The 20,588-nt window shown below is 47.0% G+C and overlaps 3 protein-coding genes across 10 annotated transcripts in view; 1 reads left to right on the forward strand and 2 right to left on the reverse strand.

Moving 5' to 3' along the window:
- The window catches only part of CPSF7 (cleavage and polyadenylation specific factor 7), a 28,680-nt gene extending 22,303 nt beyond the window's left edge, over positions 1-6,377 (forward strand). For all 4 annotated transcript variants that reach the window (XM_050756933.1, XM_050756935.1, XM_050756934.1 and 1 more), the window contains one exon: positions 4,385-6,377. The gene's annotated coding sequence lies outside the window, so the exon portion shown is untranslated. The remainder of the gene's footprint in view (positions 1-4,384) is intronic.
- Positions 1-20,588, reverse strand: part of SDHAF2 (succinate dehydrogenase complex assembly factor 2) — a 183,472-nt gene that overhangs the window by 41,518 nt on the left and 121,366 nt on the right. The gene's annotated exons all lie outside the window — the stretch shown is intronic.
- On the reverse strand, positions 11,120-19,984 carry TMEM216 (transmembrane protein 216). Of its 3 annotated transcripts, none has more exons than XM_050757062.1 (5): positions 19,013-19,984; positions 18,357-18,458; positions 17,711-17,803; positions 11,994-12,195; positions 11,120-11,705 (listed from the first exon to the last, which is right to left on the reverse strand). In XM_050757062.1, the coding sequence occupies exons 1-5, from the start codon at positions 19,023-19,025 to the stop codon at positions 11,690-11,692; spliced, it is 426 nt and encodes a 141-aa protein (XP_050613019.1). In that variant the 5' UTR covers positions 19,026-19,984; the 3' UTR covers positions 11,120-11,689. The 3 variants fall into 3 exon arrangements, with proteins under 3 accessions (XP_050613019.1, XP_050613020.1, XP_050613021.1); XM_050757063.1 differs by having other exon boundaries at positions 18,999-19,072; XM_050757064.1 differs by having other exon boundaries at positions 18,357-18,669; positions 18,999-19,046.

The raw sequence follows: 20,588 nt of genomic DNA on the forward strand, positions 1-20,588 counted from the left end.
AATGGAGAAGTTCAGTTAAGATTAGTTGGATCCAGGAGCTCTGGCTGTGTCATCCAGACTTTATCTGCATCTCTCAGTTCTGCTTTTCTCTGTTGCTTTCATTCTTAGACAGGCTCCATATTGGTAGGGAGTCAGAGGGGATGCTGCATCTTTAGGTTGCATTCTACCAGCTTAGCAATCCCAATTGAAGGAAAGCTTCTGGAAAGATCGTTTCTAATATATAAGCATATAGGAGCAGGTGTTGACTCTGCTTCTATGGAAATCTTTAAAATAGGCCAGACTGGCTAGGGGTCTATCTGTAGTTCCTGGAGGCTACTGCGTGACCCAGGTAACTTCAGGGTCCTTTCTCAATTTTGTGGTTGCAGATTGTCTCTAGGACTTCTCATTTTTCTGTCTCATATCAAGTACATTAAGAAGATGTCCTTGGCTGGGCGCAGTGTCTCACGCCTGTAATCCCAGCACTTTGGGAGGCCAAGGTGGGCGGATCACAAGGTCAGGAGATCGAGACCATCCTGGCTAACACGGTGAAACCCCATCTCTACTAAAAATACGAAAAATTAGCCGGGCGTTGTGGCGGGCGTGTGTAGTCCCAGCTACTTGGGAGGCTGAGGCAGGAGAATGGCGTGAACCCGGGAGGTGGAGGTTGCAGTGAGCTGAGATCGCACCACTCTACTCCAGCCTGGGCGAAAGAGTGAGACTTTGTCTCAAAAAAAAAAAAAAAAAAAGATGTCCTTGATCTTTTGCCTGCTTGATCTAAAGTAATGGTAATTGAAAAGGAAGGCGAGGGTAAAGAATAGTAGTTCTGTTTGGTGTTTTTGGGATGGTGATGTCTGGATAAAGAAGGAGAAAGAAACTCTCACCACCTGTGAGCCCCTGTAGTTCATGAGCAATAGCTGGAATGTAAATAGTTGGAAAATACTAAAAACCAAAATACTCCTTTTAGGTTTGGCTACTGCCCTCTATCTTGTTCTTTGGCCATTAGCTTAAAAACATTTATAGCCAGGAATTGTTTTTATCTTCTCCCAAAAGAGGCAAATAAGTGGGAAGATGAAAAATTACTAATATTTTTGTCTCTGTTCTCTGTTGTTAGCCACTCATTTATTCTACAAAATCCTAGAGTGCTTAACATCATTGAAATCTAGGATAACCCATGTAGAATCAACAGTTAGGCTCTGGGTTCTAGGTACTTCTTTCTAGATTTTGCAACAGGTTGAGTTTGGGGAGATGCCCACGTATCCTCTGGAAAAGCAGACACTAATGTAGATGGAGACCACAAACAACTTTGGCCTAACTCAGTCTCAGGTGGGCATGAGGGCAGGCATTAGAGTAGGTCTTGGTCCAGTCCTCACTCCGTTTTCTTGTTTTGAGTCTGCACAGTTGCTGGTGTTACTTGTGGATTGAAAAGCACATGTAGGCTACAGTGTATGTCTTTTGGAGCTGACTGGGATGAGAGTGACCAGGGAGGTGATGGCTGACCTGTGCAGAGCATGAACTGTCGTCTTTGGGGCTGCATTCAGTTTAGTAGTTAGAACATGACTGCATGTCACCATTCCTGATGGCTTTGCTCCTGACAGCCCTAGGACAGGGAAATTACCAGTGAGATCCACTGATCCAGCAGTAGTTTGAGAATTAAACATCTCAACCTGAGTCTTTAGCTGTCACTTTGCATTATTTCTTCCACTTATAAAATGGGGCCAGGCACAGTGGCTTACTCCTGTAACTTCAACTATTTGGGAGGCCGAGAGGGGCAGATCACTTGAGCTCAGGGACTGGCCTGGGGAATATGGCAAAACACTCATATCTACCAGAAATACAAAACTAGCTGGGCATGGTGGTGTGCTCCTGTAGTCCCAGCTACTTGGGGGGGCTGAGGCGGGAGGAGTCCCAGCTACTTGGGGGCACTGAGGCGGGAGGATCGCTTGAGCCCGGGAGATGGAGGCTGCAGTGAGCCATGTTTGTGCCACTGCACTCCAGCCTGGGCAATAGAGCAAGACCTCGTCTCAAAAAATAATAGTAATAAAAATAAAATAAGACGAGACTATTTCTCCCATTATGAGGATAACTCTCTTTTGGTAACTTTGAAAATGCCGTAACAATATTGCCTAGAAAACAGTCATTTGACTTGTGTAGGCCCATGACAAGATGGGAAAAATTAACTCTGAGGCACGTTTTCTACTTCCCCACTTTTCCTGGTCACCCCTTTGATATGGTGGTTATTTCATCTGAATAATACAGTCTAAAAGCACTGAATCAGGCACCCCAAGAATGTCAATTTCTTACATTCTCACCCTAAGGACTCTTATTTCCATCTGTAGTGACCAAGTAATGGCTTAGGAAGTTTCATGTTGGGAAGATGGTACATGGTCCTCATTTATAGCAACCTTTTAGTTAGAAATGAATCGTATTTATATTCTATGATGACAGGTGTTCCGTGAGAGTGAAAGGTACATTTTGTTCAGAGGCAGCAATAGAACAGTAGCCTTCTTTGTCCATCTTTTCTCAGCATAGGACCCAGTTCTGGGGCCTGAAGGCTAATTGGCCCAGTGAGGGAATCTCTGATTTCTGCCTGCATTCCAACATTGGCACCAAAATGTAGCCATGGAGATTTAAGAATTGAGTGCTGTGGCTTGCTTCTCTTGGTGTACAAGTTATTCTCTGCAACCTGTGTCTTCGACTTTTTGTAGTTCTCAACTATGTCAGTTATCTCATTATTTTAGGATATTATGCTACTTGAAATACAGTCATTCTCACCTCTTTCCTATACTCATTATCCATTGAAAACTGAGCTTTCTCTTCAATTTGGATCTAATTCAAAGATTAAGAAGCCCTAATGGTATGAAATTGAGTGCACTGAGGGCTTCAGTTTTCCCTTAGAGAAAATGGGACAAATACCAGCCTGCATAGGTGTTTAGACAGGCCAGGAAGGCTTAGGTCATATAGATTCTGAGGACCCAAGCTGAAAATAGTGTCATTTCGGTGTGTAGAAGGATCAGGGAGGACGTAGATGTCTCCTCTAGGTTTTATAAGGCCACTTTACAGAAGTAGTTATGTAAAAGGTAAACATTTGTGTGTAGGCTGTGTTGCTGGTTTGGGCATTAGGAGAAATTCTAATTCCTCATTTTCCCTTTGACTATTAATAATGTTTTATATGCTCAGACTGACCATACCACCACCCACAGATGGATATTGCAGCATTGGAACAGGGGCTGAGTGTACTAGGAACTTTGTTTGGTGGCCATGTGACAGGTGGCTTAATAGACCCTTACTTTTGGGTAAAAGTTTTTTTTTTTTTTTTTTTTTTTTATGAGACGGAGTCTCACTCTGTCACCCAGGCTGGAGTGCAGTGGCGTGATCTGGCTCACTGCAAGTTCTGCCTCCTGGGTACATGCCATTCTCCTGCCTCAGCCTCCCCAGTAGCTGGGACTACAGGCACCCACCACCACGCCCAGCTAATTTTTTGTATTTTTAGTAGAGACGGGTTTCACCATGTTAGTCAGGATGGCCTCAATCTCCTGACCCTGTGATCTGCCCGTCTCGGCCTCCCAAAGTGCTGGGATTACAGGCATGAGCCACCGCGCCCGGCCGGGTAAAAGTTCTTAACTGCATTTAGGTTTCTTCCATGCTCTGCTTTCTGTTCTGGCCTGGCCACGTGACTCCTGCTTAGTGTTAGTATGTTTCCTGGTTCCTCACCCATGGCTGTCATGCGAGGAAAGACTTAAAAATCTCTTGAGTTTTAGTACATCTTGGAAAATCTCTGGGGCTGTGTTTGTGCATACACGTACTCATAAAAGCACTTTTAGCCAGGACTCCTTTAAAAAGAAAAAAAAAAGGATTTAAGAGTTTCCTGTGTCTGTGCATCCTGCCTGCTAGAACCTCTTGGGTGTTTGGGGATTAATGGATTTGGTTGTGTACATACTTGTTTCCTTACCACTAAACCTCCCATTTCCAGATTTTTCCCCCTTCCCCTTAAGGTAAGCTATGACTTGCACAGAATAGATTTCTGAACCCATATTTAAACTCACCTTATTCCCTTTTAGTAACTTTTCTTGAAATGTGTCAGAGTTTCCATACTTTGGCAGCCAAAGTCTCCTTTTCAGTCAAACTTTCAGAGACCTCATTTCATTCTGTTTTTTCACCTAATCTTTATAGTGGATGTCACTGCTTTTTTTCTCTCTACACACTGTAGCTTCTCCTCCAACCATTCCTCACCACTTCTAGTGTCAGACAATGCTGCTTTGTTTTCCCAGGCTTGCGTTCTCTGTCTGCATTCCCTACTTCTTATGTTGTAGCGTTAGAAAATGTGTGTTTTATATAAGCCCCTGTCATTCAGAAAGTAACCTCTAACTTGTGTTTTCTTTCTTCTCTTCTGATGTTCTCATTGCAGGAGTCTGGTTGGAAGCAAATGTTTTTTTAATGGACTTGCATCTCCTCACCTTGATCAGGACTAAAGGACGGAGGCCGCCCCACCCCCTTCCCTTTCCTCCAAACCCCTAACTCCCTCCAGACACCCAGGGAATACCCTCTGCCCCACAGGATTGAAGACTGCTTGGCAGCCCTCCCAATCCCACAGCTCCTGTTTGCCAGGGGAAAGAACCTAAAGACTTCGTGTGATTGGGAGGGGTGGCAGACAGGAAGAACAGAACATGTCCAGGCCCCTGGTCTCCATAGAGAATGGTGCTTTGTCCAAGAAAACGTATGAGTTTCTGATTCTCCGGGAGCAGTTCAATGGTGAGGTTGATGGGAAGACTTCCTTCCCAAAGAAAATAGATCCTCCATGCAGGATCTAGGAGAGTGACTGGGTGTGCCAAAATATGCCCAGGGTCCTGCCCTCAGCACTAGATTTAATGGGGCCAAGAGGGTCCAAACCCCCTTGCTAACATACCACTTCTTTGTTTAACTCCTTTACCTTCCCAGCCCTTTGAGGAGGGACCATGAGAACAGAAATTACCTTATGCAAAGCTACTTCTGTTCCTGCTTTCCCTCTCACATATTGACGGTTTATTTCCTTGACCTCCCAGAGGGCTGAACTCTTTCAACTCTGCGCTGCCCAGCCTTCTCAGTGGACTTGCCCCTCCTAAGCAGAGAAGGCCTATGAGGTTGCTTTCTGCTGGGAAGCCTGGCAGAGCCAGTTACCACCCTCTGCTGCTTAGTGCTTGGGTACCTCTTGCAATAACCAGCTCTTAGTTGTTCCCTTTCCCTGGGGCTTTTCCATTTAACACATGGAGCCCTTCCCCCAGAAGGCTACTTCCTTGTTTTAGAGGAAGGTACTGCCCATTGGGAGATGGGGACATTGGGACCTCAGCAATGAAGAACCCTTGTGAAGTAACCAGGAGGAATGGGGAAAGAAGCAAGTTGGGCAGGATATGGCCTACTTTCATAGGCTTTTCTTCTTTCAGGTTTGATGTAAGCATGGGCTTGCATCCCCCAGGTACATACTTTTACTTATTGTGGGATAACCTGGCACTAGTAGGCAGGTAAAGTCACAAATTTGGTGTCTTTTCACCTTTTGACTGTTGACTTAATAGCTCCTCTCACTCTGCCTGGAGATACTTCCTGCCTCAGATGAGGAGCCAGAAGAAACAAAGCCCGACTTGAATGAACTCAGCTCAAGAGTTCTAAGGACCAGCATTCTGGGGGCCATTTTCTCTACAGGCAAAATGGAATTGCTTTTCCATAACATCCAAATTGTAATGTGGTTGCTGCTGAAGGAGGAGGCAGCAGCGAGGTCCTGCGGTACCCATGGGGTGATGCTACTTCTGCATGCATCTACAGGGCATCTGACATCTAACATGAGATGTGGCATGTGAGATGAGACTTGGCATGTGAGACATAGGGTCACTAGAGACCCTTCTGGGTCAGAGGAGAGAGACTGAATTGGACTAAACCCTTCCTCTGTTCCCAGCACGTTTCTCATATAGCCCTCAGTCACTGAGGGAGTCCCCCGCAGGGTTGGAGAGGCACATTCCCTTGGGACAGAGGCTACAGGTTGGAGCTTTTTTTCCCCTGTCCCCCAATCCCATCCCCACCTCCACTTCAGAACATGGCACCCCACCCACAACTGGCCAAGTGTTAAGTGATGTGCTTATTGAGAGCAACTCCGGGTGTCTTTTAAAATGTAGAGAAAAACAAGGTGACAGTTTAAGGAAAAATATATATAGAATACCAGAAATGCCGTTTGCCCGGAGAATTTTTTTCTCCCCATTTTTGTTTTGTTTTTACTCTCAATGACACAATTTTTAGTTTTATTTCCTGATAGCAAAAGGAAAAAAAAACACCCATCCCTCAAAAAGGCCAAGGTCCCGTCCCCCTGTTGTCGGTGATTTGTTTGTCTTTCTGATAGGTTGAAAATTGTGTAATAAACTTGATGACGCTGTCAATCTTTTATACTGCATTGTATTTTTTTCCTTTTGTAACAAAATATTTTTAAATAATAAATGGGGTGTGAGCTGTTTTATGGATTCTGCATTGAATAGATTTGTTGAGGTGTCTGGGGTATGGGCATGGGCTGATGTAGACACACGAATACCGTGAAATGCCAAGTTCTTAGCCAGGATTGCATGTCAGGCAGTGATACATGGCTTTAGTTGACTGTGGAAAGCCTCCTAAGAGACCTCTAATGCAAACCTTTGGAGGCATCCCTTAAGGTTTAGCTTTTTTCCTTGGCCATCTAAACGTTTAAGCTGGTTAAACTTCCAAGTTGTTATCCTTTACCCTTCAAGATTCCTAAGACTTATTTTCAGAGCAAATGTTCTACCTTGTACAGTCAAATTCCAATGTCAAGTTCAAGAAGGGAAGAATCTTTTTTTTTTTTTTGAGACGGAGTCTCGCTCTGTCGCCCAGGCTGGAGTGCAGTGGCGCGATCTCGGCTCACTGCAAGCTCCGCCTCCCGGGTTCACGCCATTCTCCTGCCTCAGCCTCCCGAGTAGCTGGGACTACAGGCGCCCACAACCGCGCCCGGCTAATTTTTTGTATTTTTAGTAGAGACGGGGTTTCACCGTGGTCTCCATCTCCTGACCTTGTGATCCGCCCGCCTCGGCCTCCCAAAGTGCTGGGATTACAGGTGTGAGCCACCGCGCCCGGCGGGAAGAATCTTTTGATAGGAGTTAGAAGACCTGACTGGTAGTGCCTAGTTCACCACCTGTAAATATGGACAAGCAGTGTAACCCTGGTCTTTTTCACCTACAAAATGAAAATAATAGCTGTTCTGCCTTCTGCACGTGAATGTTTTAAGAAACATAACAAATGTGAATGTTTTATAAACTATCTAAATATGAGGAAGTATATAGTGTGGGTGATCTTGGGCTCCAGAAAAGCTTTTGGCTTTAAAAAGCCAGGTGAAGGAGGGTTCAATGATAAAAAAGTGAGCCACAGACCAGATGATAATGTGTATTGGTACCAGGAATGGCAAGATGAGTATAAAAACAAGCTTTAGGAGAAGAGACATTCCATAGAGGGGCTATCAAGATGTGAAACTTAAAGGAGGAAAAAAAAGTAGTTGGAATACCTCAGAATGTAAACTATTACTTTCAAATTGGGTTCCATGGTAACCCACATCTTAGTTGTACGTCATGCTTGCTAAGACACCTGTTCCTGTGCTGTAGCAATCTCTAGTTAAGGTCTAGGTGTCTGGTTTTTATGCCCCAGATGACTTACAAACTAAATTGTGAGGACTGGTAGCTTAGAGGCAAAATTGAGCTGCATCTAGGAGGTACCATGGTGGTGTAGAAAAGGAAGGACTTTATGGTTACTCTAGGTTCAAATCCCAATTCTATTTCTAAGCTGAATGCCCTTGGACACATGACTTAACATCTGATTAATTTCCTTCTGCCTTATAGGATCATTACATGAATGAAGTAACACTTTGCCAGGCACTGGATGATTAGTAGTCTCCACAAGCTGCTGCCATGGTATGGAGCCAGAATCTGAATCTGTGTCCTAAATGCTTCCTAAACTGGGCCAGACCACTGCAGTCACTTGCTGGTTCTAGCCACGAGTGTGAGTAGCTGAGCAGGCCTCTGCCGGTTTATGCCCAGGGCCTGTTGCTTTGCTCAGTTCTAGCCACTGTCCCAGAATGTTGGCACCTCCAGTTCTGTGTGGATTGTAAAGCGCTTCCCTTGACTCTAGTGAGCACAGCCTCTGGCCACGATAAATCTCAAAGACTAGCTACACTGATTCCTGTCCTCCACTGCCTCGGTTTCTGTTGTATGTCTTAATCACGTGACTAACTGCATCTACACAGGTGGTTCCATCAAGCATCAGAAAAATGAACATTTATCAAGCAACCCACAGGAAGCACAATGTCCTAAACCTCCACATAACCATCCAGTAAACAAGAGGACTTCCTATTCCTAATCACAGCCTCATTTTCAACCATCATCCTCATCCTCATATATGAGGATATGGAATTTCCTTGATCCAGACAGACTCCTAAGGCAAGAGTTCTAGTTCTACCTGTTAATAACCAGATGTGTGGTGCTGGTTACGTCACTTCTCACCTCTAAGCCTGCAAAGTCTGGGGTTAGACTTGGTTCATCTCTAAGATAGGTCTTTAAATTCTAATGGATTTTATAAGGTGCCCTTAAACTTCCAATTGAGCCTTTCAATCATTTATCTATATTGCTGTGGGAGTGAGCTTAACCAGTGAACCTCTAAATTAAATAGGCCATACAGAATGGGCTCTCTTCCAGTTTGATACCAGTGATTTCTTCAAAACAGGGATAAAGTAGCAGAAAATTGGTATTAGTGGGATTTGTGATTATCAGGGCAGTTCCTATTGAAGGTTTTGTTACTGTTTCATGGTTGATTAGATCTATCTACTCTGGTTTTTGGATAGTCCCCAAGGGCAGCTGGGAGGCAAGGGCACATAAGGGGTAGGAAACAAAAAAAAGCATCAGTGCTTTGGACAGCAGAGCCCCTCAGGATGAGAATGAGCCTGATCATAGTAAGAGTTAAAAACCAGCATAGAATGCTTAAAGTTACATTTTACTTTGAGTAAGAGCAGATAATCTAGGATTCATCTGAAAGCAGACAGAAGAGCCTCAAGGTTTTCTGAAGTGGATTCTGTCACGGCTCCTCATGGCTTCTTGGAATTAAAAAACATGGCCACTGCTGGGTGCAGTGGCTCACGCCCGTAATCCCAGGACTTTGGGAGGCCGAGGCAGGTGGATCACCTGAGGTCAGGAGTTCGAGACCAGCCTAGTCAACATGGTGAAATTAGCCAGGCGTGGTAGCGGGCACCTGTAATCCCAGCTACTTGGAAGGCTCAGGCAGAAGAATCACTTGAACCTGGGAGGTGGAGGTTGCAGTGAGCCGAGATCGCACCATTGCACTCCAGCCTGGGCGACAAGAGCGAAACTCTGTCTCAAAAAAAAAAAAAAAAAGAAGAAAAAACACACAGCCACTACCAAGAAAAACAGGAATAATATTAAAGATGCTTACTTGGAAAAAGGAAGTATGCATTGATCTAGAGTGACAGTTCTCCAGCTTAAAAAAAAAAAGTGTTCCTTTTATGTTAATTCCAAATTTTGTTTTTGAGACAGGGTCTCACTCCTGCACAAGTTGGAGTACAAACATAGCTCCCTGCAGTCTTGACCTCCTGGGCTCAAGCTATCCTCCTGCCACAGGCTCCTGAGTAGCTGGGACTACAGGTGTGCCTCACTACACCTGGCTCATTTTTAAATTTTTTTTTTTTTTTTTTTTTTTGAGACAGAGTCTTGCCCTCTGTCATCCAGGCTGGAGTAGAGTGGCGCAATCTCGGCTCACTGCAACCTCCGCCTCCTGGGTTCACGCCATTCTCCTGCCTCAGCCTCCCAAGTAGCTGGGACTATAGGCGCCCACCACCACGCCTGGCTAATTTTTTTTTTTTGTATTTTTAGTAGAGATGGGGTTTCACCATGTTAGCCAGGATGGTCTCAATCTCCTGACCTCGTGATCTGCCTGCCTCACCCTCCCAAAGTGCTGGGATTACAGGCTTGAGCCACCACGCCTGGCCGAATTTTTAAATTTTTTTGTAGAGACAAGGTTCTCACCATATTACCTAGGCTGGTCACAAATTCCTGGACTCATGTGATCCTCCTGCTTCAGCCTCCCAACGTGTTGGGATCACAAGTGTAAGCCACTGTGCCAGGCCTCAAAATACTAAAATAAGTGACCAAAAAAAAATCAGCTGGTTGCAGTGGCTCACACCAGTACTCCTAGCACATTAGGAGGTAGAGGCAGGAGGACTGCTTGAGCTCAGGAGTTAGAGACCAATCTGAGCAACAGAGTGAGACCCTATCTCTACAACGAATACAAAAATTAGTTGGCTGGGCACGGTGGCTCACGCCTGTAACCCCAGCACTTTGGGAGGCCAGCAGGCAGATCACGAGGTCAGGAGTTTGAGACCAGGCTGGCCAGCATGGTGAAACCCCGTCTCTACCAAAAATACAAAAAAAATTAGCCCGGCATGGTGGTGCACACCTGTATTCCCAGCTACTTGGGAGGCTGAGGCAGGAGAATCGCTTGAACCCAGGAGGCAGAGGTTGTGGTACGCTGAGATCGTGCCACTGCACTGCAGTCTATCCAGTCTAGGTGACAGAGTGAGACCCCGTCTCCAAAAAAAAAAAGCCAGGCATGATGGTGTGTGCCTGTAGTCCCACCTACTTGAGAGGCTGATGTGGGAGGATCGCGTGAGCTAGGGAGGCAGAGGTTGCAGTGAGCCAAGATCATGCCACTGCACTGCAGCCTGGATGACAGACTGAGACACTGTCTCCAAACTTTTAAAAAAAAAAAAAGTTAGTTTAGAATACGCTTCTTCCAGTTACACATGGCCCACTGGAAAAGAGCTAACAATTCCCTGTAAGAAGAGTGAGACCAGATGCTGACTTTGGGGCAGAGTGAAGCAAATAAGCAGTCTTTTGCATGATGAGAGACTTGAAGAAGATACAGAGGATGGCAGTGCATTCAGGGTTTAATTTAGGCTGCAGCTTGGGGAAGAAAATCAGTGGTCATCACTGCCTTTGTGTGCACACTGTATCACTAAGCAAAGCTCCTGAGAACAAACCGCTGGGATAGTCACGACCCTCTCTTGGAGTAGATGAATTCTAGGGACAGGTGCCACAAGGAAAGGCTGCAACCCCCACAACAGAAAATACATATTTATTAAAAATAAAGTTAGTTACATGATGACAGTAGAAAAATAACACTATGAGCTACTAAAAACGTTCTGGAAACTCAGTCTCCGAGGACTGGGGTGAGAGGCTTTCGCATCACTCTGGAAACCCACCAACATGAGGCTCTCTGTGCTCATGTGGGACAGGTATGGCACAACTCGTACAGGGAGCATGTGGCTCAGGTCCTGCTTGAAGCCCAAGGAGCCTAGATGGTCCACACGAGATGCTCTGGCCACGGTGATCAAAGAGGAGAACTTGAGGTCAGCAGGGGACTGGTTCTGAGAAGGGGCAGGATGGGAATAACCTTGCCCGTCCCTATGCTGGAGTGTAGAACAGTCTCTCGGGTTGATGGTCCTGGTTTAGAAGATGGCACCCACTGGCCTTATGCTGAGTTGCTTGCCCAAATGTATGTGCTGAAGAAAAGCCACACAGCCTTTCTCAGGATAACTTGCCCCACCAATTCTCACTGGTGTGGCTAAAGTACCAGAAGCAATATGTGTGGTGTCAGCCTGATGGGCTGCTGGCTGAAATTCTGTACTTCAAATTCTGTCCATACTGATGGCAGAAAGAAAGAAAATGTTAAAAGACCAGTGAATGAGAGTAGCTGGCCTCAACTGTTCTATATTCCAAGTCTCCTGGCCCCAAAGAATAGGGAGAGTATCCTCCCTGAGTGGGAATCGATCTACCTACCCTAAACAGGAAAGGCAATCCACTAGCCACCCCTTTCCCCCACTAGAGAAAAGTCTTCTAGATCCCTTAGGCTTCAGAAGAATACTGAATCCCTCCCTGGGATGGGAACCCAACCCTCTGGTGATGAGAAATGGTCCCTCAGCGAAGTAGTACCTGGAGAAAGCAGCCAAGGTGAGCACCTCAAGTAAAAGCTCTGAGCCACAGAAGAAGAGCAAGATGCCGTTCATGATGGCTTCCAGGCGGAGTACATAGGTCTGCAGCAGCAGGTAATAGGAGGCCATCATGGCAGATGGGAAGGTCAAGGCCACGCTAATACTGAGTGGCATCTTTCGTTGGCAAAGGTTTCCCTTTGTACCTGTGTCAGACAGAACCCATGGAGTCATCTCCAAATGGTCTGCTTTTCCTGGCCCAGGGGAAAGATGTGGGAGATGTGATGGAATGGCAAGGCACAAAAAATGATCCTGAGTGGGGTGCACAGATTTATAAATGGGGTCCCACTGTACTGAAAGTTTGAGGCTTGGCAGAGTTACAAGATTAAAGTCACTTAATCCAGAGGTCCTGCTTCCAGTCTGGTCCCCACTCAAGAGACAATGGGATCTTTATTTGGGAAAAAAATTTTTTTTGATTATAAAAATAATATATAATCATTTAAAAATTTTTAATGGCCGGGCACGGTGGCTCACGCCTATAATCCCAGCACTCTGGGAGTCCGAGGCGGGCGGATCACAAGGTCAGGAGATCGAGACCATCCTGGCTAACACAGTGAAACCCCGTCTCTACTAAAAATATAAAAAAATATAGCTCAAGCCTGTAATCCCAGCACTTTGGGAGGCCGAGACGGGCGGATCACGAGGTCAGGAGATCGAGACCGTCCTGGCTAACATGGTGAAACCCCATCTCTATTAAAAAATACAAAAAACTAGCCGGGCGAGGTGGCAGGCGCCTGTAGTCCCAGCTACTCGGGAGGCTGAGGCAGGAGAATGGCGTAAACCCGGGAGGTGGAGCTTGCAGTGAGCTGAGATCCGGCCACTGCACTCCAGCCTGGGTGACACAGCGAGACTCCGTCTCAAAAAAAAATAAAAATAAAAATAAAAAAATAAAAAAATTAGCCAGGCGTGGTGGTGGGCACCTGTTCCCAGGTACTCCAGAGGCTGAGGCAGGAGAATGGCGTGAACCCAGGAGGTGGGGCTTGCAGTGAGCAGCTATCATGCCACTGCACTCCAGCCCGGGGAACAAAGTGAGACTCTGTCTCAAAAAAAAAAAAAAAAAAAAAAAATTTCAACACAGAAAATAATTTTTGAGTATATAGAAAGTGAAAGGCCTCCATGTCCCTGCACCCTGAAGATTATTAGAGAATGATGTGTATTGTTTCAGATTTTTTATATGTATATATTCACATATTACTATTTATTATAAAAATAGAAGCAGGCCGGGCGCGGTGGCTCAAGCCTGTAATCCCAGCACTTTGGGAGGCCGAGACGGGCGGATCACGAGGTCAGGAGATCGAAACCATCCTGGCTAACACCGTGAAACCCCGTCTCTATTAAGAAATACAAAAAACTAGGCCGGGCGCGGTGGCTCAAGCCTGTAATCCCAGCACTTTGGGAGGCCGAGGCGGGCGGATCACAAGGTCACGAGATCGAGACCACAGTGAAACCCCGTCTCTACTAAAAATACAAAAAATTAGCCGGGCGCGGTGGCGGGCGCCTGTAGTCCTAGCTACTCAGGAGGCTGAGGCAGGAGAATGGCGTGAACCCAGGAGGCGGAGCTTGCAGTGAGCCGAGATCGCGCCACTGCACTCCAGCCTGGGCAACAGCGTGAGACTCCGTCTCAAAAAAAAAAAAAAAAAAAAAAAAAAAAAAAGAAATACAAAAAACTAGCCGGGCGAGGTGGCGGGCGCCTGTAGTCCCAGCTACTCGGGAGGCTGAGGCCGGAGAATGGCGTGAACCCGGGAGGCGGAGCTTGCAGTGAGCTGAGATCCGGCCACTGCACTCCAGCCTGGGCGACAGAGCCAGACTCCGTCTCAAAAAAAAAAAAAAAAAAAAAAAAAAAAAAAAATAGAAGCATACTCTACATCCTGTTTCGCAACTTATTTTTCCCCACAGACATTTTTCCACACACATAGCTACCCTAATTTTTTTTTTTTTTTTAGATAGTATTTCATTCTGTCACCCAGGCTGGAGTGCAGTTGCATCATCATAGCTCACTGCAGCCTCAAACACCTGGGCTCAAGGGATCTTCCCACTATAGGTACACGTCACTATGCCCAGCTAATTTTTTTTTTTTTTTTGAGACAGAGTTTCTTGTCACCCAGGCTGGAGTGCAATGGAGCGATCTTGGCTCACTTCAACCTCCACCTCCCGGGTTCAAGCGATTATCCTGCCTCAGCCTCCCAAGTAGCTGGGATTACAGGTGCCCGCCACCATGCCTAGCTAATTTTCATATTTTTTAGTAGAGGCACGATTTCACCATGTTGGCCAGGCTGGTCACGAATTCCTGACCTCAGGCAATCCACCTGCCTCGGCCTCCCACAGTGCTGAGATTACAGGCGTGAGCCTGGCCAATCTTTATTTTATTTTTTGTCTCACTATGTTGACTAGGCTGGTCTCAAACTCCTGGCCTTAAGCAACCTTCCTGTCTCAGCCTCCCAAAGTTCTGATTACAGGCGTGAGCCACTGCATCTGGCCTTAACTGTTCTTTTTTATTTTTAAATTTTTAAAATTTTTTTATTTTTTGAGACGGAGTCTAGCTCTCTTGCCAGGCTGAAGTGTAGTGACGCGATCTCGGCTCACTACAACTTCCGCCTCCTGGGCTCAAGTGATTCTCCTGCCTCAACCTCCCTAGTAGCTGGGATTACAGGCACACGCCACCACACTCAGCTAATTTTTGTATTTTTAGTAGAGACGGGGTTTCACCATGTTGGCCAGGATGGTCTTGATCTGACCTCGTAATCTGCCTGCCTCGGCCTCCCAAAGTGCCGGGATTACAGGCGTGAGCCACCGTGCCTAGCAACTGTTCTTTTTTAATGGTTATATCTAAGTCCGTTGAATCAGTGCCATAACTTATTTAACAAGCCCATATGGACAGGTTTCGTTTGTTTATAGTGTTTTGATGTTACCAAATTTTTGGCAATAAACATTCTCATATAGTTATCTTTGCATATCTGTGGAATTTTTTTTTTAATCTAGTTTTAGAAGTGAAATTGTTGGGGTTAAGAGTAAAATATTACATGGTAATAACTATTACTGAAAAGAGTTGTACTAAATTAAATTACCACAAAAGTATATAACAATCTGTTCCCTACACCCTAATACTGGGTGTTATAAATCTTCATCTCTGCCAGTCTGATGGGTAAAAAACATTACTTTGTTTCAATTTTATTTATTTATTTATTTATTTATTTTTTTTTTTTTTTTTAATTTTTTTTTGAGACGGAGTCTTGCTCTGTCGCCCAAGCTGGAGTGCAGTGGCGCGATCCTGGCTCACTGCAAGCTCCGCCTCCTGGGTTCACGCCATTCTCCTGCCCCAGCCTCCCGAGTAGCTGGGACTACAGGCGCCCGCCACTGCGCCCGGCTCATTTTTTGTAATTTTAGTAGAGACGGGGTTTCACCGTGGTCTCAATCTCCTGACCTTGTGATCCGCCCGCCTCAGCCTCCCAAAGTCCTGGGATTACAGGCGTGAGCCACCGTCAATTTGATTTTTATTAGTGAGTTTGAGCATCTTGTCAAGTTTTACTGGTTCTCTGTAATTATTTTTACATGAAATGCCCATTAATGTCTCTTACCAAATTTTTTTTTTTTGATTCTCACTTTGTCGCCCAGGCTGGAGTGCAGTGGGTCATCTTGGCTCACTGCAACCTCTGCCTCCTGGGAGTTCAAGTGATTCTCCTGCCTCAGCCTCCCGAGTAGCTGGGATTATAGGCGTGCACTACCACAACCGGCTAATTTTTGTATTTTTAGTAGAGATGGGGTTTCACCATGTTGGCCAAGCTGGTCTCAAACTCCTCACCCGCCTTGGCCTCCCAAACTGCTGGGATTACAGGCGTGAGCCACTGCGCCCAGCCAATATTTAAATTTATTTTGTCTTTTCCTTAGTGATTTATGTGAGCCTTCTTTTATCCTTTCTTATGTGTTGCAAGTAATTTTGTTCCTAAGTTTGTGCTTTAACATTTATTTCTGGCCGGGCGCGGTGGCTCAAGCCTGTAATCCCAGCACTTTGGGAGGCCGAGACGGGCGGATCACGAGGTCAGGAGATCGAGACCATCCTGGCGAACACGGTGAAACCCCGTCTCTACTAAAAAATACAAAAAAACTAGCCGGGCGAGGTGGCGGGCGCCTGTAGTCCCAGCTACTCGGGAGGCTGAGGCAGGAGAATGGCGTAAACCCGGGAGGCAGAGCTTGCAGTGAGCTGAGATCCGGCCACTGCACTCCAGCCTGGGCGACAAAGCAAGACTCCGTCTCAAAAAAAACAAACAAACAAACAAAAAAAACCATTTATTTCAGGGATGACATATTCTAACAAATAAGGGTTTTGCTCTGTATTTCTGGGATTATAAAACTTGTCCTACAGGGCAAGCATGTTGGCTCACGCCTGTAATCCCAGCACCTTGGGGAGGCCAAGGCGGGAGGACTGCTTGAGGCCAGGAGTTTCAGACCAGCCTGGGCAATGAGGCAAGACACTGTCTCTACAAAAAACACAAAATGAGCCAGGCATGATGTCGCATGCCTGTGGTCCCAGCTACTCAGGAGGCTGAAGTTGGAGGACTGCCTGAGCCCAGGGCTTCAAGGCTGCTGTGCGTTATGATCATACCACTGTACTCCAGCCTCGGTGACAGAATGAGATCCTGTCTCAAATAAGTAAATGTTTAAAAAACAAAATCCGGTCAGGTGTGATGGCTCACACCTATAATCCCAGCACTTTGGGAGGCCAAGACAGGTAGATCATGAGGTCAGGAGATCGAGACTATCCTAGCCAACATGGTGAAACTCCATCTCTACTAAAAATACAAAAACTTGCCAGGCATGGTGGTGGGCGCCTGCAGTCCCAGCTACTCAAGAGTCTGAGACAGGAGAATCGCTTGAACCCGGGAGGCGGAGGTTGCAGTGAGCCGAGATCGTGCCACTGCACTCCAGCCTGGCAGACACAGTGAGACTCTGTCTCCAAAAAAAAAAAAAAAAATCCGGCCAGGTGCAGTGGTAATCCCACCACTTTGGGAGGCTAAGGCAGGCAGATGACAAGGTCAAGGGATGGAGACCATCCTGGCCAATATGGTGAAACCCTCTCTCTACCAAAAATACAAAAATTAGCTGGGAGCAGTGGTGAACGCCTGTAGTCCCAGCTACTCAGCAGGCTGAGGCAGAAGAATCGCTTGATCCCGGGAGGCAGAGGTTGCAGTGATCCGAGATCGTGCCACTGCACTCCAGCCTGGCGATAGAGAGAGACTCCATCTCAAAAAAAAAAAAAAAAAAAAAAAAAAAAATCCTACAGAGATCCTTATTCAGAGTATTGTTAGGGATCTTAGTACTGATCTGTGCAGGATACGCTGCCTGCCCTGACATGGAGTTACAACTGAACCTGCTCCCCCAAGAATACTAGTGAGAAGAACCAGGCAGTCCTTTTGCTGTTAGGCAGCTGGGAAGGAATCATCTAATATCCCATTCTATTGCCCATCTCTAGCCTTACAGAGCAACAAACAGGTAAATCCTGACCCAATGTATGAAGCAGCAACTTGAAACTTCAGAGAGGGAGTAATGGGATATACAGATCCCGTCTCTGATAGTCAACCTAGGTGATGTACTTTTCTTGTTAATCAAGTTAGAGATACCAGCTTGTCTCATAAAGAGTGGAAATATTCTCTGGACAACACTCACCAAAAAACAGGCGAATTACTTCAATTCCAAGATAAAGGAGGAGCATCACCACATCCAGTACTAGGTTAGCTGTTGGATATGGTAGCAGAACACCTGCGAATACAAAAGCCAGAGTTTGCAAATAGCATAAAACAGCATCCACAAGAACTGCCACACACTTGAGACATCAGTCTCAAGGACATCAGTCTCAGCTTTCCATGAGCTAGTTAGTGAAATGTGGGCATTATTACAGCTGCAGGATACATAAACTCACAGTGCAACCCAGGCTTATTATTATGCCATTTTACTCCTAACTCCAAAAGACTCTGGGGACTCCTTTCTCCAGAATGAGTGGATGCACATGGGTACACGGGCCACTGAATAGTTTCTAAGGGTCATCAATGGGCTTACAGTGGAGCTCAGCAAAGACCAGTGATGTGGGCAGAGTCAGAATGGAGAAGCCCACATTTCCCAAACTCAAGAAATTCTTGCTGAGGGGATGCCATACTCATACTCAAAGAAGCCATCTGATGAGGAGGCCTGCCTTGCAGCGACAAAGAACCGCAGGGGGCAGAAAAGAGCGGAAAATAAGAAGGTTCTTGGTCGGAGTTGGCTCTGAGCTGAAGTGGGGAAGGGGTGCTGTCGTCAAGCCCCATGCCTTCCTTACCTTTATACAGAAATATGAAAAGTTCCAGCAAGAAATAGGTAGCATTATACCACGCGTTCAGAAAGAACAGGATTTCCAGCGGGGTGGAGGACAACCGTTTACCTGAAACAGCAGCACAGAAAAGTGGGATGGGCAGGAAGGCAGCTCCCTCTCTGCTCCTATGGGTTGGTGTCTAACTGGGGAAACCAGACGCCGCAACTAATGGGACCGGCCACCCAGGGGCACTTCTGGTTGCTGATAATGAGGGTACGGGGTGGATGTGGAGGGGGCTTCCCTCGTTTCCCAGGAATCACCGCGAAACTCGACTCTTCGGCTTCAGGAGTAAAAGTTAAGAGGTAACTCGCAGCTGACAGACATCTCAAAGATCTCACCCTGTCACTATTTGGGAGGGGAAGTTGGGGCGTGGAGACCAACAGATTCGTACCTGACCCATCCTAGAAGTGGCCCAGCCAAGGATCTGCGGCTATTTGAGCCACGCACCTTGAAACCTTCAGGGACCCAGGGTGGGCGGGTCCGCGGAAGCCCGCTTTGGACCAGGGAGGCGCGATGTCCCTAATGCTACAGAATGGAGGGTTTAGGTCAAGCTCTGGGACAGAGGTGCGAGGGAGGGATCAAAGGGAAAGGGACCAGCGACTCACACACCTCCGGAATCTCACCTCGCGGCGCCATCTTCAGTCCCCGTGGAAACTGCGTACGCTGCCACAGCGGCTCCCGGAGCGGCGCGGCGCTGCCGGAAACAGGGACTGAGCGGCCGGGGTTTCCGGCCCCTCTGCCCGCCCGCGACACTCTGTGGTCACCCGGAGCGGTACGAGCTCGGGCCAGGCCGCAAGTAGCCCTCGCTCGGATGTCCCCTCTCCAGACCTAAGGGAAAACAGTGACCGCCCACGACGCCGTCGTCTGCAGGAGCTCGGGGTTGTGGGGTAGGACCCTGGAGGCCCTTGGGCTACCGGGCGTTGGGCGGAAGTGGCCAGTTGTGACAATGTTACCAGGAGACTGGCAAATAGGTCCTACTCCCACGATTCCCATTTTTCGACGGAAGACGAGAAACGGTGTGAGCGACGGATCTCTGCAAATGCGGGATGGGAGTTAGCATTGGTCTTTTCTGCGGCCTATTTACCTACCAGGTAGAAACACTAGGGAAATAGAGCGTCCTTTCCAGGAGCACACGTAAATAAACTGAAACGAGTCACCACGCGATCCCTAAAGTGGTGCAGTGGGAGCTGAGAGGACAAAGTGCTCCCAGGTGGAAATCTAAGTTAGTTTCCAAGAGACGGCCTGTGAGCTGGGCTTCAAAGCCTGCCTGATTCGGGTTTGCAGCGGTAAGAGCGTGTTGCTGGCCGGGCTTAGTGGCTCACGCCTGTAATCCCAGCACTTTGGGAGGCCGATGCGATGGATCACCTGAGGTCAGGAGTTCGAAACCAGCCTGGCCAACATGGCGAAACCCCGTCTCTACTAAAAATACAAAAATTAGCCAGACGTGGCGGCGCGCGCCAGTAGTTCCAGCTACTTGGGAGGCTGAGGTAGGAGAATCGCTCGAACCCAGGAGGCGGAGGTTGCAGTGAGCCGAGATTGCGCCACCACACTCCAGCCTGGGCGACAGTGAGACTCTGTCTCAAAACAAACAAAAAAAAACAAACAAAAACGTGTTGCTGCAGGCAGGGAAGTGCAAAAAGAAGGGTTTTGAGAGGACTCAGGTTGACTTGACTTGGCTGTTAGCCCGTTGTCAATCAGGGTAAAGCCGGAAACAGATGGCACGCTCCAACCAGGTAACCTGAGGAAGGTGACTAGGCTTTATTTTATTTATTTAATTTTATTTTTGAGACGGAGTTTTGCTCTTGTCACCCAGGCTGGAGTGCAATGGCGCTATCTCTGGTCACTGCAAGCTCCATCTCCTGGGTTCAAGTGATTCTCCAGTCTCGGCCTCCCAAATAGCTGGGATTACAGGTGCCCCCCACCACACCCAGCTAATTTTTTTTGTATTTTTAGTAGGGACGGGGTTTCACCATCTTGGCCAGGCTGGTCTCAAACTCCTAACCTCAGGTGACCCGCCCCGCCTCGGCCTCCCAAAGTGCGGGATTACAGGCGGGAGCGACTGCCTCCGGCCAAGAGTGACTAAGCTTTAAGCCAAGTGCTGTACCCCTCGCTAATTGGGATGGGATGGGGCAGTAATTGTTACTTCTAGGCTTAAAAGGGAAGGGCCTGAAACAATTCCCTGAAGCTGGAGAGAGTAAT

The sequence above is a fragment of the Macaca thibetana genome, chromosome 14, assembly GCF_024542745.1.
Source record: "Macaca thibetana thibetana isolate TM-01 chromosome 14, ASM2454274v1, whole genome shotgun sequence".
In the NCBI taxonomy this organism is placed as follows: domain Eukaryota; kingdom Metazoa; phylum Chordata; class Mammalia; order Primates; family Cercopithecidae; genus Macaca; species Macaca thibetana.